Source organism: Doryrhamphus excisus, linkage group LG12 (genome assembly GCF_037039965.1).
Source record: "Doryrhamphus excisus strain RoL-2023G ecotype Guam linkage group LG12, RoL_Dexc_Guam_v1.1, whole genome shotgun sequence".
In the NCBI taxonomy this organism is placed as follows: domain Eukaryota; kingdom Metazoa; phylum Chordata; class Actinopteri; order Syngnathiformes; family Syngnathidae; genus Doryrhamphus; species Doryrhamphus excisus.
In genome coordinates, this window is record NC_136368.1 from 7,918,784 (window position 1) to 7,944,613 (window position 25,830).

At 38.1% G+C, this 25,830-nt stretch overlaps 1 protein-coding gene across 1 annotated transcript in view; it reads left to right on the top strand.

The window, feature by feature from the left end:
- Window positions 1–25,830, top strand: part of asic4a (acid-sensing (proton-gated) ion channel family member 4a) — a 144,112-nt gene that overhangs the window by 108,819 nt on the left and 9,463 nt on the right. Inside the window, exons 2-6 of the mRNA XM_058083063.2 lie at window positions 8,138–8,282; window positions 10,265–10,392; window positions 10,525–10,678; window positions 21,101–21,154; window positions 25,466–25,619. Coding sequence (XP_057939046.1) covers window positions 8,138–8,282; window positions 10,265–10,392; window positions 10,525–10,678; window positions 21,101–21,154; window positions 25,466–25,619 — 635 coding nt within the window. The remainder of the gene's footprint in view (window positions 1–8,137; window positions 8,283–10,264; window positions 10,393–10,524; window positions 10,679–21,100; window positions 21,155–25,465; window positions 25,620–25,830) is intronic.

The window sequence follows — 25,830 nt, forward strand, 5'->3', positions numbered from 1 at the left end:
ACTGATGGCCAGCCAATCCCAGGGCACATATAGACAAACAACCATTCCCACCCACATTCATACCTATGGACAATTTGGAGTGGCCAATTAACCTAGCATGTTTTTGGAATGTGGGAGGAAACCGGAGTACCCGGAGAAAACCCACGCATGCACGGGGAGAACATGCAAACTCCACACAGAGATGCGAACCAATGTCTTCCCGATCTCCTGACTGTGTGGCCGACATGCAAGCCACTCGCTGCACGGTGGCAGCCCTGAATACAGCCAATTAGTCGATAAAAAAAAACAATACATATTAAAGGGAATTGTATCTATTCTTGGCCTAAATTAAGCCTTTTCAAGCCAAAAATGGTTAAATAAATTCACTAAATGAACTAAAATACAATGCAAAAGAAGCATTGTACTGTATTTTCTGGACTATAAGTTGCTCCGGAGAATAAGTCGCACAAGGCCAAAAATGCATAATTAGGTAGAAAAAAACATACGTAAGTTGCATTTTTTGCGGGTAATTTATTTTCCACACTACTTGACCAAAGCAGACATTACGTCCTCTTGGAATGCAAGTTCTAACAATAAAAGAATAGAGAACAGGCTGAATAGGTGTAAGATATGCTAACACAATGGTTATTCAGCTACACAAAAAATAAACATGAACAGTAAAGGTGTCCAGTGTTCATAAACAGTTTTTTCATTTATAAGTCGCTCTGGAGTATAAGTTGCAGGACCAGCCAACCTATGAAAAAAGTGCAATTTATCGTCCAGAAAATACGGTAATTGTAAATGTACAAATTTGTTGATATAGTATTCTACATTGAGACAAGGGCCAGATTTGATCGCCAGAAAAAGCATTTATTAAGGAATTTAGGTTGAAACTATTCTACACCAGACACAATACTAATACCATGAACACAAGCTACTGCTGAGGGCATAACCTACGACAAACAGTCGGTTCTAAGTTGCCAGATAGCCGGTCAACAGCAGGGGCACCTACTTGTCTCGCTTTAAGGGCCGTAACATGAACGAGATAACATGAATGAGGCGATGAAGGGATGGAGGGTAAACATGGAACATAACAGGTCACCGTGTAATTGAAATGGTAATTATTTAGAGCTTCACTTTGCATGTTGTACAACATTGGATGCGATAAATTCCAAAGCTATCACAAATGTGTATGACTTGTGTGCTGTGTCATGTGGTCAGCCCTGCTGTGTAGAAGCACATATTTTGGGTTCCAATATTATCTGATGAGTTAGTTTTTTGTTTTATCTGTAGATAAAGTATCACATTTTTGTTATTTTTTATCTGTGGCTGTTTCCATCTCTTTCAAGGCGGTGGTGCACTTTTCTATTTTGTCGTATCCTCTTTTGCTCTGGTTGCAGATTGAGGGAACAATGATGACCCTGTCCCATCTGAATTGTTAAAGATTTATACGATGTCATGGTATGTTGATTTATTCATGTTAAGTTGTCTAACAGGAACATTTGAGCATTGTGATGTAACCAGGTTTTGTTTTTTTTCCTCACTCAGATAAAAATGCAACACCGCTATTCATTGGATTTGTACTTGTTAAGCCATTTATTTATTTTCATTTTGTCCATTTGGGAATAACTTGAATCAGGTGTGTTACCTTGGTGTGCAATTTGTTGGGATAATAACTCTCAGTCATATATATAACTAATGGCAAGGATGAAGCTAGGGGCCTTTTTTTTAGCTAAAACACTCCTGGAGATCCATCCATCTATTTTCTATGCCACTTATCCTCCCTAGGATTGCAGAGATATGCTGGAGCCTACCCCAACTGACTTTGGGCAAGAGGTGGGGAAACAATAGATGAACTATAGAATTCTACAATAAAGACACTATTGCTTAAACTTTATACAGACATTGCTTGACAACCTCTTCTGCTTGGTACAGCTTGCTTCCTTTAGAATAGGGGTCTCAAACTCAATTTACCTGGGGGCCACTGGAGCTAAGGTCTGGGTGAGGCTGGGCCGCATCAGGTAAAAAAAAAAAAAAAAAAAATATATATATATATATATATATATATATATATATATATATATATATATAATATTAAAAACAGAAAAAATAAATAAATAAAAAACTGTCTTCAATGCCATATATACCATCCACTTTTTCAGTGCTGATAAAACATTAAATTATTATAAATTATTATAAATTATGATAAATTAATTTTTATTTATTATTAAATTATAAAATAAATGTTTAGTGTTAATTTTTATTTTTCAACACAAAATAAGATGGAAAAATAAATAAGCAAATCAAAAAACATATGAAACAAATTAACAAATTAATTTTTCTATATTATGAAATAATTACATAAACGGTTAATGTTAATTTTAATTTTTGACACAAAATAAGATGGAAAAATAAATAAGCAATTCAAAAAACAAATGAAACAAATTAACAAATTAATTTTTCTTTATTATTAAATTATAAAATAAACGTTTAATGTTAATTTTTATTTTTCAACACAAAATAAGATGGAAAAATAAATAAGCAAATCAAAAAACAAATGAAACAAATTAACAAATTAATTTTTCTTTATTATTAAATTATTAAATAAATGTTTAGTGTTAATTTTTATTTTTCAACACAAAATAAGATGGAAAAATAAATAAGCAAATCAAAAAACAAATGAAACAAATTAACAAATTAATTTTTCTTTATTATGAAATTATTAGCATGTTCTCCCCGTGCATGCGTGGGTTTTCTCCGGGTACTCTGGTTTCCTCCCACATTCCAAAAACATGCTAGGTTAATTGGCCACTCCAAATTGTCCATAGGTATGAATGTGAGTGTGAATGGTTGTTTGTTTATATGTGCCCTGTGATTGGCTGGCAACCAGTCCAGGGTGTACCCCGCCTCTCGCCCGAAGACAGCTGGGATAGGCTCCAGCACCCCCCGCGACCCTCGTGAGGAAAAAGCGGTAGAAAATGAATGAATGAATGAATGAATAATTTAAAAAGGGGAGCATTTTACACCAATTTTTAAGGTAGGACCTTTGTCGCGATCCGGCTTGTGAGTTTTATGGTTCGACCCCAGGATGCAGCGATAAGGACCCAAATACAGGTAAAAATATATTTATTTATGCTATGCAGCAGAATGACGCACTAGCAAGTCCAACTCAAACAAAGACAATGAACCGAAAACGAAGGGAACGCACACCTGAACTAAATAGGCAAGACAAATAGGAAACACGTGCGGGAGATAATTGAAAGCAACGGAAAACAGAACAGCAACAGAGGAAGTGAATTCAAAGTAAGGGCATGAACGAGGAACAGAGGCAAACAAGAAGAAACATAAAACTGTCACACGGGCAAAGATGCAGATTGTGACACCATTGGTCACAAAGTTTTCACTAGCTTCATACGAACAAAGCTCTACAACTTACTGACACTGTAACTTGTCGTTACATACAGTTTTGTCATAATTATAGACAAAAGCAATTTCGAGGTGGAACGTTAATGTGCTATTTGGAATGTTTTGCTATGCTCCATTAAGTTAGGAATGGAATATTTTCCACTCAGTTTTGGAAAAGTAATGCAACATATTTGTGCTTAACTACAACACAGAGATAGCACATGATCTTGGATTTCCTTGGAAGAAATACACATTGAGTTTTTTTTATTAATCACACACACATAATTTGATTATGAGTCACCTTCCTGTCTCCTTGCTGAGATACCTAGCAGCCTGGCCAAGATTTGCTGAAAGCAGATCAGACAAATATCCCAACAAGTTTCACTCTAGAGACTGCTTGGACCTTGCTAGGCTTTGGCTGGGTGGCTGGCCGTTCTCTCCAGTGCTGGCATTGCAATTGTTTGCTTTCACTCCAAATAGAATAAACTGTTAAACGTACTTATTGACTCACAGTTAAAAGAATTAAAAGAGGCCTGGGCCTAATAATTTTGGAGCAGGTGCTTGGTTTTATGGCAAGGTCCCACCAATCAACCAGCATATCTCTCTGTTATCAGTCATCAAGATTCAGTGTAAATGACCTGAGCTACATACATTAGAAAAGAGGGCTCTTCCTTTTGACGCACAGTTAATTGGCTATTGTCAACCAGTTTTCTGTGAGTGAGATGTCAAACAAAAGGTAGCATGAAATGGATAATGCATCTATGCTTACCAAATGTACGATAAACAATATAAAATATGCATGTATGATGAAAATGATGGAAGTGTGCAGCCGCTGCTACTGTGTCTTCATGAATGAAGGCCTAATGCGGACAAACTATTTACATTTACTGGCTCATTGCCAATGGAAACGGACCTTATTTGTCTGACTTTTATCTGCTGTTGGAATACTGTTAGCCGCCGAAGGTGAGGCTGTTGGAACAGCAAGGAGTTAAATCCAGGGGGTGTTTTCAGCCTTTCCAAAGAAAGCTCCTACGTTGCCTCCCATTGCCTGCTCCATCAGCGGAAGGCCGCCTGCTGGGCTTAAGTGTGTCAATGAACGCTTGAGAGGATCAGTGACAAGTGAAGCTTACCTGCCACAGCCAAATGGAGATTAAACCATTTCCAGCGAACAAGAGACAGACAGAATTAGCTCTTTCTTGAACCCAGTTTCATGGTGTTCTCACTCCCATTTCTAATTATTCTACCTTTGACAGAAATGTACAACTTGTCATAAAATTAAATCTGAGATCTTGATGAATGAAACAGACTGATCCTTCCACGAACACCATCTTCCACCATGGACTGGTCGCCAGCCAATCACATATAGACAAACAACCATTCCCACTCACATTCATACCTATGGACAATTTGGAGTGGCAAATTAACCTAGCATGTTTTTGGAATGGGGGAGGAAACCGGAGTACCCGGAGAAAACCCACCCATGCACAGGGAGAACATGCAAGGTCTGCGCGCTAACCACTCGACCGCCGTGCAAATTTGTAATTGTTCACTGCATTTACTGCACTTCAGATATCATTTGTTTCGGTGAGAGTCAGACTTTACGGAACTAACGGCGCTAACCAAGGTTCCATTGTCGTTTCAAATAAAGCAGAATGTAAATGCTAGGACTGTCTGTTATAAACAGTGACTTTGTGAAGCCATTTTCTTTTTGGTTATGCATCAATATTTTCATCTGCCATAATAATATCATGCATTTTCATAAAAATACCTCAAGTTGATAAAGGTAATGGTTAATTAATTAAGATCAAGATCAATAAAGATCAATTAATTACAGATCAGGGCGGCACAGCGGTCGAGTGGTTAGCACGCAGACCAGGATCCAATTCCACCCTCAGCCATCTCTATGTGGAGTTTGCATGTTCTCCCCGTGCATGCGTGGGTTTTCTCCGGGTACTCCGGTTTCCTTCCACATTCCAAAAACATGCTAGGTTAATTGGCCACTCCAAATTGTCCATAGGTATGAATGTGGGTGGGAATGGTTGTTTGTCTATATGTGCCCTGTGATTGGCTGGCCACCAGTCCAGGGTGTACCCCGCCTCTCACCCGAAGACAGCTGGGATAGGCTCCAGCACCCCTGTGACCCTCGTAGAAAATGAATGAATGAATGAATGAATAATTAAAGATCATAATTAAACTGTCCACTTTTCTTGGTAGAACTAGCCAAAATTAAGTTTTTCATTAATTTAGGGAGTGCTAAATGTACTGTAATGTAACCATGTAACTTGGAACAGAGGAGCAGGAGCCTATACCAGCTGTACACCCTGGACTGGTGGCCAGCCAATCACAGGGCACATATAGACAAACAACCATTCACACTCACAGTCATACCTATGGACAATTTGGAGTCAACATTCTTATTGAACAGTTCTTATTCAAAGCATTCGTTTCTTTTTGCAGGCCTCATCCTTTGTATACAAACTGCATACACGTTCGTTTAAAGGGCACAGAGCAATTACTCCATAAAATGCAGTGTTTGCCTTCCAAGGCCAAACTGTATTATACATATTTCTTTCTCTAATCATACTTGTGAATGCGCCCAGACTCACATTTAAGTTGTGAAACTGCCTTAGATTTGTTGTTGGACCCCATTGAGAGAAAAAAAACTCGTTAGACTCCACACACTCATTTAACGGCTCTGCTTGATATCAATGTCAGACCACAGTTCCATTCCATGTTTAGGAATGATCAGCATGACTCTTTAATGATACCCTTCTGCCTATTCAACCCAAATCTTATTTCTGCTTGCTTTCTCCAGAGCCTTGTGGTTGATTTCTCCTGCATTGACATTTTCCTCTGCTTGAGTACTTTCATTCCCGGTGATCGTTTTTCACTAAATGCTTCCAGTACATTTTGTTCACTGTGACAATTCATGTGTTATTTAGCTGGGTGCCCTGAGAAGGGTTTCTCTTTGTCATGCAGGCTTTATTGTTGAACCTCCTTCACGGGAATGTGATTAACAACATTTTAACCAATAGAATTTCAATGTAGGCCGAAATAATGAAGGTTTTTAATAAGGCGGCTCTCACTTCTAGTGTGTTTGTGCTTAGAATTTCACTCTTGTCAAAATACATTTTAATTAATGAGTCATCGCTGTTTTGTGGTTGAATATGTACTGTATTTTCAAGCAAATTGTCAGGTTTTTTTCGCCTAAATTAAGCATTTTCATGAATTGAGCATTTTCATGAAGCATGAATTGAAATACAAGTTTAAGGCATTCAGAAGACACATTCATCATGTTGTGATGATATGTAATATTCTACACTGGCCACCGGGTGTCAGTAATGTTATGTTGATGAGACAGTAGCCAACGTAGTAGGTAGTACTGTACAGAAACTGCAGTTTAAGAAAAAAAACTCTGCCAATGCCAACATGTGAGTCTATATTATGTCTTATGTATGTCCAATATGTCTTATTTTATCTTATTATATTGGGTAATACAAGTGTAAAACCAACTATAGGGGTGTTATGTCTTGTTTAGAGGGCTCTAATAATGTTTACAAAAACATTCAGAAGGTATTAACAGGTTTTCTATGCTCTGACTACAAAATATTTGATTTATGAATAAGGAATCTTACATCACAGAAAGTGAAAACCATTTAACCAGGATAAAGAAGCCATTACTGTATCACTTTTTCCCATCATGCCTTACACACACCTGTGTAATAAGTAAAAACATGTGGCTTCACATCAGTCATTCTTAAATAGTGGGACAGGCCCTCCGATGGGAGGGACTGTACTCATAAAATGCCTTCAAAGTTGGCTTGAACAATGCTGATGCCAGCAACTCATACACTGGTTTGTACAGGTAAGCAATTTAATACTACAGGTTCCCAATAGTATTTAAAATATGGGATATTTGTTTTATCTATCATTATATCTGCCCAAACAAATGTACCCTTAGTTGTAGCAGACATTAGAACTTTGAGTTCCTTTATATTTTTTTGCCTGTGGGTGAGCATTGTTGCACAGCATTAAGGCAATAACAGCAGCAACTTTACAACTTTAATCTCTCAAAAATATTTGAAAATGCAGTTTTGATTTAAGGTAATGGTGGGAAAAAGCAGGATTGGTATTTTAAAAATACATGAATACACACACTCACAGTAAAAGAAAAAACAAGCATTCCTTTTCAGGCCAATGCAAACATATGCAGTCATTGTATACGTGGAATATTAAATGTTTCTTCTCATATATATGAACGACGACGTTTAAAACGATATGTCATGATGATGAGTGAGATCTTGGTTATATATTATCCACAACGGCGCCCACGCATCTGTCAAAGAAAACACAACTATATGGTGCAGGAAAACACAGACGGCACAAGAAATGCACTGCAAGCAAGCCCAGCAACATCATTTTTATTTTACTGTTATTTGCTGACATCAAACTTAGAGGGAAGTGACTTTACTGATTGCTTATTTCTGCAATTTACTGCCACATGTTTTTCTTTCTCGCTGGAACACGAAAGTTATAATGCAACTTAACCTAACTTTCTGAAATGATTCCATTTCTGAGAGTTGGCGCAACAATAATGCCATATGCATAAGGTTGTGAAATACGTATATTCAGCAATTTGGGCAAGCAGAAGGTCAACTTGCTTATTTATTGTATGTTCCGTATTCATTTGCACTGTCTCAGGAAGCGTTCTGAATTTGTCAGTCTCATGATAAGTGTCTGTTTTCTTTCCCAGGTTTACACCAGATATGGGAAATGCTACACTTTTAATGGAAACAAGACGACGTCCAGGAAAAGCAAGCAAGGTGGAATGGGAAATGGGCTGGAGATAATGTTGGATATCCAGCAGGATGAATATCTGCCAATATGGAGAGAGACAAGTAAGCCACCAAGCATATGTTCGGTGTAATCCCTTTTGATGCAGCATGCTGTAGCTCTTCTGGGGCTCAATTCAAACGAAATCATAATGAGCATCACTTTCTATGGTCATACGGTGGAACACCTCCAACTAAACTTCCGCTTGCATGATGGGTGGTGTAGGAAAATTGATAGCATGACAAGCTAACAATGCACGTAATGGGATTCACCTCATCTCCCGACAAAGCTCTCTGTTAAAACACCTCCGAACCCCCCCAACAATGTTTTATTGCTTTACACACATGCTGTGACCATGTAGGAACAGGTAGGTAGAGCCAGCTATCAGGAAACAGTCATTCCCGTGGCATTATCCATAGACGCCGCATCGAAGGGACTACAGATGGAAATTAGCAGTTGTGCTATAATCTGGCATGTTTCCATCTGTATTGCATTCAGATATTCATGAATATGCATTGATAAAATCGAGTGGGTTTGTCCACTAGTGTGATATGTCAGCATGGCCTGCATATTGGATGGGTCAAGGCCATGTTGTAAATGAATCCAAGTCAATGCACTTACTTCCATAAAGCACCTTTCTCCAAAGACATTTAGGTTTATACACTCCAACAAGCACTAATGTATTTGGGAAACAGTTAGGCGTCAAAAACAATCACGTTGTTGATGTTAACGTCTATCTATATCTTATGGCATTATCATCTAGCACTAGTGCAAAATAAGACAATAATAAAACTGATGGATGGCTGTATCGTTCAGCATAGCGCAAACGAGCATCTCGCTGAGTACGTATTAGTTGAGAGCCAATAGCAACTACTTCAGTCTAGTGTGTGGAATCTCAGGGTTGAACAACTTTTCAGCTTATTGCCACAACCTTCTATTAAACGCATACAAGGCATGATTTTTAACCTAGCATTAATTTTTGCAAAATCACTATATATATATGTATTATACTCTAACCACTATACTACCCACTATACTCACAAACTTTGGGTAATAGGAGTGTAAAGGTGACTATAGGGGTGTTATATCATGTCGAGAGGGCTCTAATAATGTAAAAAAAACTGTAATGAATTAAAATACAAGTTTAAGGCATTCAGAAGACACATTCATCACGTTGTGATGATATGTAATATTCTACACTGGCCACCGGGTGTCAGTAATGTTATGTTGACAATAGGCAACGTAGTAGGTAGTACTGTACAGAAACCACAGTTTAAGTAAAAAAACAACAAGAAGGAACTCTGCCAATGCTACACTTTAGAACGTTGTAAACCAATTGTTGTTTCCACGCTATAACTATGAAAGTATTTGAGTTATAAATAAGGAATCCTACTTCAAAGACATTCACTGAAACGGTAAGATCTGGAACCAAGTAATCGTGATAAGTGAGGGATGACTGTCTACTAAAAAAGGTAATCATAAAAAGTGGGTCAACAAAACAACAATAAAAGTATACAATTTTGTTTTTTGTCCTATTTTTCATGAGATGAAGTCAAAGATCTAAAAACGTTTAAAAAAATCCAATCACGCCCCAAATATTGTTTACAAATCTGACTTAGTGAGTATTCAGAATTCATCCACCTCAAAGGTGGCAAATGAAGAAACTGATTATTGCACAGGTGCGGCTTCGGTTGGATACAATAAAAGGCCACTCTAGAATATGTAGTTTAACTAGCGTAACCACCTTTTCACCCACAGCACATTTGGAATGGCCTTTTATTGTGGCCAGTCATGCTGACTCAAAATGGACTGGTTTGTTGCTTTGTTGGACTAGTTTTTTCAAAAAAGAGAGATGGTGTACAAAAGCCAAGGCAAAAGCGTATGAAAACTGAAAATTCACTGAGAATTTTCTTTTTAACTGGACTACAAATGGAAATGGGATTATTATTATCCACTGTTCCCTAATAAGCAAAAACAACCAACAAACTTGTCATTGACATTGACTCTTACTAATGTTCTTTCCAACACTTCTGCTCTATTTTTCAAGATGAGACATCTCTGGAGGCGGGAATCCGAGTTCAAATACACAGTCAGGACGAGCCTCCCTACATTCACCAGCTGGGCTTCGGTGTTTCTCCAGGCTTCCAGACCTTTGTTTCATGCCAAGAGCAAAGGGTAGGTCTTTACTTTCATCACCACAGCATATCTCTTCTGAGCCCAACCACAAGCGCCATCGCTATTTTACTAGTTTAGCTTTAACACTTCACCCCCGCCGGCTTCCCAGCTAATAAATCTTTGTGTGCTTAGTTGACCTACCTGCCCCAGCCCTGGGGGAACTGCCGCTCCAGCAGCAATGAGAAGTTCCCAGGATACGACACGTACAGCATCAGTGCCTGTCGCCTGCTCTGCGAGACCAATGAGGTTGTGAGAGTGTGCAACTGCAGGATGGTGCACATGCCTGGTACGTCCTTTGGAAAAACGCAAGTTATATTTTGTTTACATTACGAGAAACTACTACTTGTTTTGAGTTTTACAAAGTCAGTCATGATTTAGGTCATCTTTAAAGATATTATTCTATATGGGAATAATGTTGACATTTTCTGGAATACCACCTACCACCTAATCGGCCCTGTGATTGACTGCTGAGTCAAACCTCTTTCTTGTATGTGAACAAGGCACCCATGTGGCACCCTCGCTGCTATTCCATATGACACCTCCCTCTATCAGGAGTTTACATATGCATACAAAACATTTGTGTTTTTACCATTCATTTTACCATTATACCCTAACATTCATTCATTCTCTATGCCACTAAACCCTTATTAGGGCACAGGGTAAGCTGGAGCCTATCCCAGCTGACTTTGGGCAAGTACACCCTGAACTGGTTGCCAGCCAATCACAGGGCACAAACAACAACACGCTCACATTCATACCTATGGACAATTTAGAGGCTGCAGTTAATCGAACAAAACAAAACAAAAACGAGAAAAAATATCTTTGGCCATATAAAATACATATGCTGTATACAACTACATACAAAGATGAAGTACATTCCCAAATTTAAAGCCAAAAAGAATGAAATAAATGATTGTTTTCAATTATTATTTGCAGGCAACAATTGGAATAATGGATGGGTCCACTCCATCATAGCATTTGCATGATATCATTGCCCATGTGCAAAATATTTCATCTGCATTTTTGCCCACTTGAACCCTCAGAGTGCAGATGTAATTTGGCGTGCCGCTTGTCTGACCTTGAGGTGTAATAAAATGTGGAGCGGAATGCTCTTTCGGTGTGCTGGATGCTCTCAGTCACATGTCATACCTGATTAACATCTCAGTGATTTCCAGACCCTTTTTGCTCTACCTGGTAAACTTTTTAGGGGCATTGTCACATGTGCTGTGCCCCCATTAATTCATTGAATCCCAGCCGTTCCTCTCAGTACCGTTTTGATTTTTGAAGGCACACAGAATATTGTATAAATTATATATTATTATTATAAAGGGCTATATAGACATGGTATATACCAAAAGAAAGAGTACACTCTCGTCTTTCAGCAGAAAAAATATAGTAATGGTAATGGTAATGGTAATGGTTTTATTTCATTTGAACATGCATCAGATTACAATTGAATGCATCACATAATCAGTTCACAGTTCCACATGTCCAAAAGGAGTAGGAAGAAGCAAAGCTTATTAAATCCTACCCCTCCATCTGGTACTTTTACAATCAGTAACTGTTACATTTGTTCACTTCCTGCCTTCCAAATATAATTTCATGGTTTTTATTATTTATTTTATAAATGTTTTTCGTTGTGCATTGTTTGATTTCCTTACTCAATGCATTCCATAGTTTGATTCCACATACTGAAATGCTATGGCTTTTTAACGTAGTCCTAGCATATAAGTGTTTCAAATTGAGTTATTCCCTGAGATCATATTTCTCCTCTCTTGTAGAGAAGTATTGGATGACATTTTTAGGTAATTGGTTGTTTTTAGCCTTATGCATTATTCTAGCTGTTTGAAGATGAACTATATCAGCAAGTTTAAGTATTTGGGATTTTAGAAATAAGGAGTTAGTATGTTCTCTGTAGGCGGCATTATGAATTATCCTTACTGACCTTTTTTGCAGTACCTTTAGCGAGTGAAGATTGCTTTTATAGTTATTAGCCCATATTTCCACACAATAAGTAAGATATGGTAGAACCAGAGAGAAATAAAGAGTATGGAGTGATTTCTGATTGAGAACAAATTTTCTTTGTTCAATATTGAAATATTTCTGGCCACCTTATGTTGTATATTTGTAATATGAGTTTTCCAGCTCATATTTTCATCTATTGTGATCCCCAGAAATGTATTTTCCTTCACCCTTTCAATGTCCACACCGTCTATTTGTATTTGCTGGTGCGTGTCCTTTTTGCTGTTACCAAACAGCATGATTTTAGTTTTACTTAGGTTCAAGGAGAATAGTAATCCACATTAGAACATAGGTAAGTTTGAGCAAAATATCAGTTCTTAACAAAAAAATCCTATAAATACATCTTTGGAGCACGTGGCTGAGTTGAAAAAAACTTATAAATACGTTTTTGGTAGTGAATGACTTCATAGATTATTACCACTTACATGTACATGTGTTTGTATGTCATCGACCTAACCCAAAAACAACTTAACCCAGTCGTGACAGAATCATTAAGATGGACATTAATCTCTTTGAAAATTAGGGTTGATGATAGGCTACGATGGTGCGGGATCAGTGAGGAGAGGAATCTTTGTTTTTCATGTTTGTGTGGACATGGCTTGAGATCTGATACGACACCCAGTTCGCCACACGGGCTAGACCTCATATAGCTGGGGATAAGCTGTCTTGACACTATGCTTCTTTGCCATTTCAATTCATAACGCTTTCATTGCACATTTGGTGTGACGTTATTTCCAGCCCTTTTGTGGGATTTGAGTTTGACACGTTTTTGCAAGGCTCACAAGATATGTTAAAGTCACCCAGAAATATGCTGAAGTCGGCATGATGCCACATAAGGTTGTTCAAAAGTTTTTGTGCGATTGTTTTTGGCCGTATTTTTCACAAAGGGCAACATTAGTGGCATTCACAGTTGGAGTTTCTACAGTAATGGTATATGTCAGTACATTTGGTGCCAGGGCCTTCATCAGGGAGTTAACACACCTCTTAATAGCGCCACTATCCATCCATCCATCCATTTTCTTCTTCTTATTCAAGGTCAGGTCGCTAGGGCAACAGCCTAAGACGAGTAGTTCAGCCTTCCATGTTCTTGGCTGCTTCGTCCAGTTGCTCCTGGTGAAGCCTAAGGAGCTCCCAGGACACGTTGTAGAGACATAGTCTCTCCTGAGTCTTGCCTGAGGTCTCCTCCTGGTTGGACGTTCCGTGAACACTTCCCCAGGGAGGCGACTGGAAGGCTTTCTCCTGGATGAGAGTGCTTCTTACCTTAGCTCTAAAGCAGGGGTCTCAAACACGCGGCTGATGGGCCAAATGTGGCCCGCAGGACACTAGTTTGAGGCCCCCGCCTTGATATGAAAGTTTAATGTTAATGTTTGATGTTTGAGAGGGATGCTGTATGGTATCATGTACCCAAAAAAGTATTACATTTGATTAATGTTCATGTTAAAGGTTAAATAACTGTTAATAGTTATCCTCCCTATCCGTGTGGAAGTGGTAAGTTTTTGGCTATTTAAGTTTAAAGGAAATAACTTGAAGGCTACCGTTTAGGTCGCTAGCTCTCTAGTTTGCGAGTTAGCATGTGTCTCAAAACCCTGCAGTTGCGCAATAAGTTGTAAATAAAAAGAGTATAAATGTGACTATAGTCGTGTTTTGTCATGTCTACAGGGCTCTAATAATGCTTTGTTCATTTTAATCTGAAAAAAATAATTTGTCTACCCACCAACTATATGTGGTTTCTTAAGTTTTTATAGGTTATATTTATTTATTTATTACTGATTGATTGATTTTCTTTATTCTTGATTTATTTATTTATTTTTCATTTTATTTTGTGTAGAAAAATAAAAAGTAAGATATTTGAGAACAGTGGAATGTTTTATCAGAGCTTTTGTTGTAGAAAATTGGAACCAAAGCGAAGTTTTTTTAATTTTTTTGTTTTTAATAAATGGGTTTTTTTTGGTTGTTTTTTTTGGAAAACCTGATGCGGCCCAGTCTCACCTAGACCCTAGCTCCAGTGGCCCCCAAGTCAATTGAGTTTGAGACCCCTGCTCTAAAGACTAGGTCACAGCCAGATGCACAATTTTTTGGCTGTGCAATTTTTGACGTTCCCCAAATTGGACAATTGGAGGGGGTTGTTCATGGAGAATGTAGCTGTGGTGTCCTGGTAGTTGTCGTGACCATAAAGGAGTATGGTCCGAAATATCCAAAGTTATGATGCCCACACTAATTATGGATGTGGGGTGAACGTGGGGTGCACGACACACATGGGCATCGACAACTGCAACGTACGAAAAATTTTCTCAAACCTCAAATCTGATTGGACAAAAAAAAAACATATACATGTTCTGGATAATAGACTATTTGGGAATACCGTATTCCCTCTGTACATCTGTACCAACCAGTCCTGATTGGCGAAGGGAGAACCCGTTCATTGTGTTTTGCATTCTGATTGGCTGTAGACCATTGTTAATCAGCCGCTTTGCTAGCGATCATACCTACATTGTCGCAAGGGCGTCATTATGGAACGCTGTAAATGAATCTTGGGTTCGCGAAGGAGTACGAGGAGGAGTAAAATACTAAAATGGGAGCAATAGGTTTTAACAAGCATACAAAAACGCTATGGTCAAACGGCGCCAGAACAAAGCACATCAGAAGAGAGAATCCGTGAGTCACTTAATAATTGCTTGTGTCCAAGGGATTGAGTATTAAAATTCAAAACACAATTGACTTTTTAAACAAGAGGGAAATGTGTGCCTGTCTTAGGAAAGTATATCAAGTGTATTCCTAGGGATTTTGCAGCTTTAAAACACATACAATAGTTGAAAATAACTTTGGCTACTTTGTGGATTTCACTTATTGCGAGCTATTTTGGGACCACTCCCATCCTCGATCTCAGTCATAGCATGACCGTCTCAGTTGGCATGTCAGCTCGACTGCTGGCTCAGTAGCCAGTCTCTATGCAGTGTGAAATGTGATGTCATCTAACGTCATGACTCACAACATTAATGATGCCTAGTGACCAGAATACTACACATAAATTGTCTTTCAATATTTTTTGCCTATTAATAGGCCATAGTCAATCACAAAACAGCAATCATTTATTCATAATTTTTTGAAAAACTACAATATAGCCACAGAACCATATTCTAACCGCTATATAGCGAGGGATGGCTGTAAATGATTACAATTTAATGTAGAATTTATCAGTGTATGTGACAGAGTAAAAAAAAACAAATGTTTGTGTGTCAAACAGACTGGTAGAATGTTTACCACTATTGATTCCTTTTTGGCCATTTTCTCCAATCATCTGGAGGATATGACTCAGACGCCAATCTTCCAATGACAAAATGCACTGCCTAGACTGGCTCAGCATGTGTGTCATCAAGACGAGTGCAAATATCCATGTCACTGAGACAAATGGATACTTAATTTTTGCTGGGGGTGGATGGGTTTAAGCTTAATCATACATCCGTCTCTGTGTGCTGCAATAAAACTACACTGAGGGTTAAATACTGTCCTAACTGGCTGTAGTTTGTATCAGGGTGTATGTATCAATGGCATCAACCCATATAACGTCCCATACATGCCAGAGAGAGAGGTTAGCATCAGCGATTCACTTGATTTCCAACACCTCCAAATGTGATAACTCATTTGACAATGGAATGTACAGGCCTGACTCATATACTCATATAAGACTCATATAATAAAAGCAGTATTGCTGCAAACTTTGCACCAAATGTTTTGTTTTTTTTTTTTGGGGGGGGGGCAAGGACATGTCACACATTGAGCATGTTTGGCATGTGCTTGACAGGCGTATACGACAGCGTGTACCAGTTCCCCCTGATATCCAGCAACTTTGCACAGCCATTGAAGAGGAGTGGACCAACATTCCATAGGCCACAATTGACAATCTGATAAACTCTATGCAAATATGGTGGTCACACCAGATACTGAGCCCCAGATCCCCAATAAAGCAAAAAAATGGCCTTTTATTGTGGACAGTCTAAGGCACACTGTGCATTAATCATGATGTCTGATGAGAATCTTACTGTGGCACAGCAGTAAAGTGAGATGGATTATCTCAGTAAAGCAGAAGTGCTCACGATCAAACATTTTGACAACATTTGAAAGAAATTTTAATATTGTTTATCTGGAAGGAATTTCAGATCTTTGAGTCCATCTCATGAAAAATGTGAGCAAAAAGTGTTGCGTTTATATTTTTGTTCAGTGTACATATGTATATACTTAAGAAATAAACAATTACAAAGTAAAACTTAGAAGTATAAAAGGGATAATAATACTGTATAATGCAATTCAAGTAAGTGGTTGGGTGATTAATAAACAGAGACATTATTATAAGACAGTATTTACCATCCATGCATTTTCTATGCCGCTTATCCTCACTAGGGGATAGTGGGGACAGAATTTACATTTTTAAAAAACAGGATTGGTGGGGGTGCCAACACTGGCACATTCAAGTGTTGATCACAGTGACGGACTGGGGGCAGATGCACATCCCTGTGACTGATTTGCACTTTTTTCTCTGTTTTAAGCATCACGCAGAAAATAATTGAGAACCCCTGATATAACGTCACATGTGTAATGTTGTAAGTTGTATTCATTGCTTTTGATTAAATAAATTTGCATCCATCCCAAAGCGAAAGTGCCGTCTTCACCAGAAGTGAGATTTTGGTGCAAATGAACAAGACAGCACTGCTATGAAATGAAATGAAAAGGGGCCGTTTTGGGAGAAACATTGAATTAACAGCTTGTGAGCTCTGTTCACTGGGGAGTTTGGAGAGAGCAGCAGAACCACTTTGCTTCCCACCATGATGTATTGCATCAGGAATTCTATTTACTGTAGATATCAGATGTAATAAATGTAGAAGCTTTACCATGCTGGCTCTAGGAAAGTGCCTGTGTCGAGCACTACACATTAGTGAGCTGCACTTATCACAACTGAACACAATTTATTGTTGAATATTAAACAGTCAGAAATTCCTTTATAGGACTCTAGAGAGCAATCGGCTCAAAAGCTTGTCAAGGGAGCGTGAGGCTAAATTGTGAATTGAAAATCTTTTCCGGTCTCCACCACACAGCTGCTAAAATGTAAGAGCACTGAGTTTTACAGTGTTACACGATAAACAGATATATATTTATGTATATAATTCTCTCATGGAGCTAGTCATTGATGTTTACTGAACAGTATACACTAATCCCTTTATCATGGTGACTGATTGCAGGAGGTCATTATTCAATCTAACAGCCTGACTTATAGTGTATTCTTACAAAAAAATGCTAAACTCATCACACAGCAACTTAACACTCAAAAAGTAGCTGGGAAATATACAAGTACTAATACACGTTTACGTTTAGTTTGCATATAAAGTATTTGTCTGAACAAAGCATTTCATTGGAGGACAAGCAACATAGAGAATGCTGTCTTTGTCCACTAGAGGGAGGCTGACATCATTGCAGCACCCTGGCAGGCACCAATGAATGCTTTTCTTGGACAATGAATTATGGGAAAATGTTAAGATAGTTGTTTTTTAGTAGTTTTTGTAGTTTAGTAGTTTTTTGTAGCATTGTAGTAACAAGTGGCTGTATGATGAGTTTAGCGTTCTTTGTAAGATAATAAGACGAGTCTGTTATATTGAGGCATGACCTCATTTCCACTGAATTTACTGACTGCTCATGATTGACTCCCGCCAAAGAAGAGCTACAATTAGCTCACTGACTTTGCACAGTATTTAAACAATTAGTAGTAGTACTGAAGTAAAAGAGATGTCCAGAGATTAGAATTTAGCCATGAATTAGCCACATCGCTTTATATGCTACAGGGTTCCAAGAGTGCGTTGGGCTCACTTAGACATGTCTTTGATGTCTATTAGGGGGCCATGAGTTTAAGACCCTTGGCTTGGTTTGGCTTTAACGAGCAGAAAAACGTCTCTATCCCCTATAGAACCAACCCCTGAATCACAAACCATTCACCAGACAAAACTGTGAGGGTTTGTAAACAAGTAACTTAGGAGAAGAGCTTTGAGCAAAGGCTTATAGTCTTTATTGAAATTCTCACGGAAAAAACAAAACTGTAAAAACTCAACAAATGGCTAACAAAATCTAGCCTATAGTAAAAACTTCATAAAGAGTAAAAGGATGTAACTAGTCGAGGATCGAAAGGTAATCAGCTAAAGGCAGCAAGGCTGAAACGTGGAAGTCCGGAAACTAATCCTACGCCGTTCTTCCACTAAGGTGACGCTAAATACCCACTTGGCTAATTGCCGAGTGGGTACAGCTGCTGCTCATCATGCTTGACTCAAGACTCTTGTTGCCAAAGATTGATGACGGGCAGGCGAGAGCCAAATGAAAGCCACCTCTGTACTTTGCCGTGACTTCTTTCTTGAATTCAGTATTGTTTATCTATCAAATGCTGTCATTTGTGTTATATCCTAAAAAGCACAGACTGTTAATGTCCACTGATGCATTATGGTACAAAATTTTGCACCATCATGACTCCACATTAAAAAAGGCAGAGAGACTGTCTGCAAGCTTATTCTAACACTCAAAGTTGTGCAGTGTGCTTGAACACCTCATCTCATCCCATGACCAGCCCCATTGAAAGTAAAGGAGCACAGTGCTTGATAAGCAGGAAGAAAGGAGTTACGTGCATATTAAAGATGATTAAATAACTCCGGTAGGAATCTGTCCCAATTCTGATAGAAGTACTAGCCGTTCTTCAAAGACACTGAATCAATTTTGGGTACACAATTCCTAGTTAGGTCAATGTTTACTTATAAAGCACATTTAAAACATATTGTTCATGCTGCCCCAAAATGCTATACAGAAGAAGAAAATAACATTTTAAATAAATTATTAAATTATTACAATAAAAATAAAACAAGCAATGAAATCTTTTGTTTTTTCTGTGAGCAGGCAAGCAGCTAGTTAGGACTAGTTTGTTAGGTACAACATTTGGCCGTACAATAACAAACATACAGTATTTTTTGGAAACACTTTTCATTGAAAAATAAATCATATGAAAACTGGGGCGTAAAATCAATATTTTAAATCTAGTAGCATTTGTTTTTGTCTGACTTTGATTGATATGGTTAATTGTTATACGTTCCTCTGTAATAAAAATACAGTAATCCCGACTTTAACTGGTCAACTGGTATATATTTTCATTGTTAGAGCATAGAAAATATGCTTACCACCTTCTAAATATGTTTTTCACCATCATTAGAGCCGGCACGGTGGTCGAGTGGTTAGCGCACAGACCTCACAGCTAGGAGACCAGGATTCAATTCCACCCTCAGCCATCTCTGTGTGGAGTTTGCATGTTCTTCCCGTGTATGTGGGTTTTCTCCGGGTACTCCGGTTTCCTCCCCCATTCCAAAAACATGCTAGGTTAATTGGCCACTCCAAATTGTCCACAGGTATGAATGTGAGTGTGAATGGTTGTTTGTCTATATGTGCCCTGTGATTGGCTGGCCACCAGTCCAGGGTGTACTCTGCCTCTCGCCCGAAGACAGCTGGGATAGGCTCCAGCACCCCCGCAACCCTCGTGAGGAAAAAGTGGTAGAAAATGAATGAATGAATGAACCATCATTAGAGCCCTCCAGACATGAAACAACACCCCTACAGTCACCTATCCTCTCATATTACCCAACAAAATAGACATTCGTCCACCTATTGACCAGTGTGGAATGTTACATCTTTGAATGCGTCTTCTGAATGCCTTATATCTGTATTTTGGTTCATTTAGTCATTTTTATGCTTTAAAAAATGTACAATATATAAATGTAAATATTTTTGGACCAATAATGTGCCATATTCAACCACAGAACCGTGATGATTTGATAAAAACTATGATAAAGTGAAGCTGAATTTGAGGAGTGAAGTGGCAAGAGATTACTGTGATATGAGAAGAATAACCATTTTGTTCTGATAAGGCTTGTCCTCATCCAGGTCATAAGTGAGCTGGAGCCTATCCCAGCTGACTTTGGGGCGATACACTTCAACAATGATATTTCAATATTTATGATTCCGTGTGAAGCTATTTAAGGCATCTTCCACTTTTAACCACCACCAAGGCATAAAAGCAAAAATGTGTTTTCCTTGATTTGGTTGGGTCAAAATCAATATTTTATTATGCGAGTCTATTTCTATATTTGGTTGACCACCCAAAAAGCTATTAGGTTGTTCTTGTCCATGACATGTGGACAGCAGATGGAAACCCTGCACGGCCCGTGCTGCTCATAAATAGCCCCACTTTTATTGCAAATTAGCTTCATTTAATTGCAAAATATGATACAGTAAGGTTGGAAAAACTGTGAGTGTGTAAAAAAAAATCAGATGCTATTTCACTGCACATTAATCTGCATTTACCTCACAAAGAAACAAAACCAAACCTTGCTAATGACTTTTGTAGCTAATGAATACCTGCATTTAATGACCTTGTTTGTTTTGTTTCAAGACTTTTGTGGTAAATATGCCTCAGGATTGCAGTAACATGTTCCATTCCTCAATGACAGTAATGCTTGGTGAACGGAAGCCATGCTCTGTGCGTCTGCCCTCATTTCCAGATGAATGATAAGCTCTGCAGTGTTGTTCGCAGTCATGCTTTCCCATCGCAGTTGGCATGGGTCACTGATCATTGTGATTGATCTGACTCATTATGTGTTCTCCTCTCCAGGAACCGCTGATATCTGTCCTCCAAGTCAAATCAACTGTGTTGACAAAGCACTAGGTAAGAAACAATCTTCCTTCACTTCTTTTCTCATTATAATAGATTCCCGAGAAGGCAGACACAATTGTTTGCAGTTCAGATGCATGTTTTGGAGTAAAAGAATAACAAATAATTGATTTTTAGTGCACAATAAAGTAAAAGAATAAAAATGTAAAATGTAGGGCTTTGATCAAACCAGCAAAATCGACATGGAATGGCAGCAGCTGTACCATTACACCACTACGGCCTGACGGGAGAATTGGTGAATTTATTCTTGTATTCTCCAGCATGCTGTCAATCATTGCAGCAACAAATATTGGTCTATTTCCTTTTCTCTCCCGCCTCAGGCTGACTGGGTGCTCTGTGCCTCACCTTTCTTCCTCGTTCTTGTCACCGCATAGCGAGCGGAAAAGTAGTCATGGTTACACAATTCGAAAGATTTACTCATTGTATTAAAAATATTAGCAATATATTTATTTATAGCGCTGGCCTCAACAAGGAAGCACCTAAAATAAAAGTACACAGAGTTGATGTAATATTGCTACTCCTCTATAGAAGGTGAAAGTTAAGTTTGTGTGATGTGAAGAGAGTGAGAACTATGAGTTGGTTGTGTGCCTGCCTCTTCTCCCGGTATGTCAAGTTGCACACCTGTGATTGTGCTACAGTATGTGAGTATCCGTGTCAAGAAGGCCTTCTGTGAGAAGCTATTGGACTAAAATGCATGAAGCAAGACAAACCTAAAAAGTAATGTTCTCAGTGTATTCAAACTCCTACTAATCAGTGTCCGTAGCATTAAGACTAGGGTTGTCATTCATTCATTTTTTACCGCTTTTTCCTCACAAGGGGAGCCTATCCCAGCTGTCTATGGGCGAGAGGCGGGGTACACCCTGGCCAGCCAATCACAGGGCACATATAGACAAACAACCATTCACACTCACATTCATACCAATGGACAATTTGGAGTCGCCAATTAACCTAGCATGTTTTTTGGAATGTGGGAGAAAACCGGAGTACCCGGAAAAAACCCACGCATGCACAGGGAGACTACGGCTGTCAATCCATTAAAATATTTGATCATGATTAATTGCATTTTGTCCATAGTTAACTCACAATTAATCACAGATTTAATCGCAGATAGAAATATGTTTTTATCTATAATAAGTAGGGGAAATCTCCTTGTGATAAACGATTCAATGTGCAACTACAACAATAATTACATCAAATTTTATGAAAAAAGGACATCGATTTCGGAACTATGGGCCATTATTTAAATAGTACAGTCATCAAGCATATTTTTGCATTACTATTTTTCTTTATTATTAGCATATTAGCTCATAAACTCGCCACACAAACATTCAGCAAATACAAAATTTGAGCGAGTGAGACCTCTCACACTGACACAAATATGTTATTGTTCATTGTGTCAGCTCAAAATGAGATTTGTTTATTTGTGATACTGCCTTTAATTTCTAAATTCGTACTTCGGTACGAGGTGCATTATTAAAAAAAAAAACAAAAAAACCTTAAACTGTATTATGGAAAGCAGGAAGTGACAAATGTAACAGTTACTGATTGTAAAAGTACCAGATGGAGGGGTAGGATTTAATAAGCTTTGCTTCTTCCTACTCCTTTTGGACATGTGGAACTGTGAACTGATTATGTGATGCACTCAATTGTAATCTGATGCATGTTCAAATGAAATAAAACCTTTACCATTACCATTACCATAAATGTTTGTGAGTAGCCTATTTAGGAACATTCAGAAAGGATTATTATTCAGGATTTGCCTCAATGCACCTTTCCTTCATGAAATATACAAATGAAAAAACACGGCAATCGTCATTCAACATTTCATCAAAATTGCAATCTGGGAGGAAACCGGAGTACCTGGAGAAAACCCACGCACGCACAGGGAGAACATGCAAACTCCACACAGAGACACCCGATCTCATGACTGTGTGGCCTACATGCTAACCACACGTCCACCGTGTGGCCATATTAGACTGAATTTAAATGTGTAATAATATTAATAATATCTACTAAAAATGAGCATTAGCAGAGGATGTGGAAAATGGTGGCCATCCCGGATGGTGAATACACGGCACACAAGGATTCTCTTGAAATGTAATACACACTACCAGAGATAGGGTTGAGTTCCTCATTGTGATTTTGTCACCTCAGAGTGAGATGACCTCTATTGTTGAACTCTTCAAATTAAACCTATTTTCCATTTCTGTGCCCCTCCTCATATTTGAATTAGGACTGAACAATAGTACTGCACATTCAGTGGCATGAATGTTGCAATATAATAGATATTTTTATCATTATGACCGACACACGTGCCTTCTAATTAGATGTCTTTTCTGTCTCACTTTTTATTAAATTTAAACCATATTTAGAATATCTTAGATATGTCTTCCAAGAATGGATTATATTCATAAGGGTCACACTCCTGAATAGAATTATCTGATATATGCATACTTCATGAAACTGCTAAGCTCATATTGTAAGAGTCTTCATGCCCCAAATCACACTAAAAATATATGCCTTTGTTCTCCTGGGTATAAATATCTAACAGACATAAATTATTAAATTTTCATTACTGCTCCCACACCTGATTTTGTCTAGACACAAAACTTTGAGAATAAGAAGAGAGGAGGCGGATGAGGTCAGTGTAAATTACCTTTTTGACCATTTTTATCTTGCATCCTCTGGATCCCACAACTTCAGTGCTTCTGAAATATTGGAACCCACCACTGCACCACTATTTTGTGTTTGCTAACACGCTAACACTTGGTCTCTACTTGCTAGCACAGGAAACAGATAACAGGTCGAGACATCAGTTGACTTCCTTTTCAGAGGCTTTATTTTCAAAACTGATCGTACAGAATAAAGCATCTTAGTAAGATACAGACGTTAAGCATGAACAAAATGCATTCAAACAAATGCGCTAGCCCAGGGGTGGGCAAACTACGGCCCAGGGGCCACATCCGGCCCGCCAAGTGTTTGAATACGGCCCGCCCAATCTTTCCATTGAATACGGCCCGCCCAATCATTCCAAAGTATTTCATTTAAACTCAACATACAACCTGGCATCATGGCCTGAGCCAACCTTTTGATGGTTTTATCAATTTCGTTTTTTGACATGGTCTGTTGTTTACAAAGTGCTCCTGAAAAAAGGGACACAAGCACATAATAATAATAATAATAATTATTATTATTATTATTAGATTATTATAATTATTATTAGAACTATTATGATTATTATAATTATTATATTAATGCTAATTATTATATTAATTATATATAATATTATTGTTATATTTGCATATTTTACATCATAATATAATAATTATTATTTTAAATTTATTGTAATTATTATAATATTTTATTATTTTTTAAATATTTAAATATAAATATAAAATAATAAATAATAATAGCAGATTGCATGACAATTTTACAGATACAATAATACCAGGTGGACTGTTACGTGTAACGTAAGCCACATGGCGACTCCAAATGGAAAATAGAAATAGAACCCTATATTACCCCATATTATTTATTATTAATATAGCAGACACAATAAGAGGAAATAAAACTTTCATTGCTGTAAATGTGTTCCAGTGCTTGGGAAGTCGGGTCGGACAGGATATCAGTGTTGAGTTTTAGCTTGCCGTGCGTAACGACCACAACAGTAGCCCATGTTAGAGATTAATGTGCCTGTTGAAAGATAATTCAAATCTGCAATAAAACCTGTGTGTTTCGTCGACATTACAGTAACATTACTGACACCTAGTGACCAGTGTGGAATACTACACATCATTGCAGAAGCTTTGAGTGCATCTTCTGAATGCCTTACATTTGGATTTTAGCTCATTCAGTCATGTTAATGCTTGAAAATGACTAATAATGGGCGGTATTCAAGCATGAAACTGCATGATTTATTCATTCATTCATTCGACGTGACAAGAGTGGATCCTCGAAATTGAAAGTGCTAAGTGGCGAGGGATTACTGTAGCTACTTCCTGTCTATGGTGAAAAAATGTCAGTCCCCTGCAAAGGAAAATAACTTAGAACCATTCATTCATTATTTTTGTGCATTATTTTAACTACTTAAAAAGTTTTTTTTCTACAAAATCACTAAATAGCAAACTATATATCCATTTATTGGCTTTATTTGTTTAGCCAGAGTTTCCAACTAAAAACGTTGGTGGTTGGTTAGAACCCAAACCTTCCTGACATCTTTTCACAACTGAAATTTTGGATGTTTCTTCTGATCTGAGACCGGACCCTGCTGTTTTAAGATTAGGAGTTGTTTCTGATCTATTGCAGCACAGCTCCAAAAGACCAGCGGGGACACCTGTCCATGTGAGACGCCCTGTAATCTCACCCGTTACGGTAAAGAGCTCTCCATGGTCAAAATCCCCAGCAAGGGCTCGGCTCGCTATCTCTCCAGGAAATACGCCAAGTCAGAAGACTACATCCGGTAGGCCCTTTCAAGAGGAAAATCAAACTGACTTACATTAACTTGGACCTCAGGCCCATGACCGCATCCACACAACATCAGTAGCACAGCAGTATAGTACAGTACAGTACTTATTGCAACATTTATTGCAATACACATAACGGTACATACATGGTCTTTAGGTATGTCATTGCATGCATTATTTCATATTTGATATGAGTTTTGCAAATGT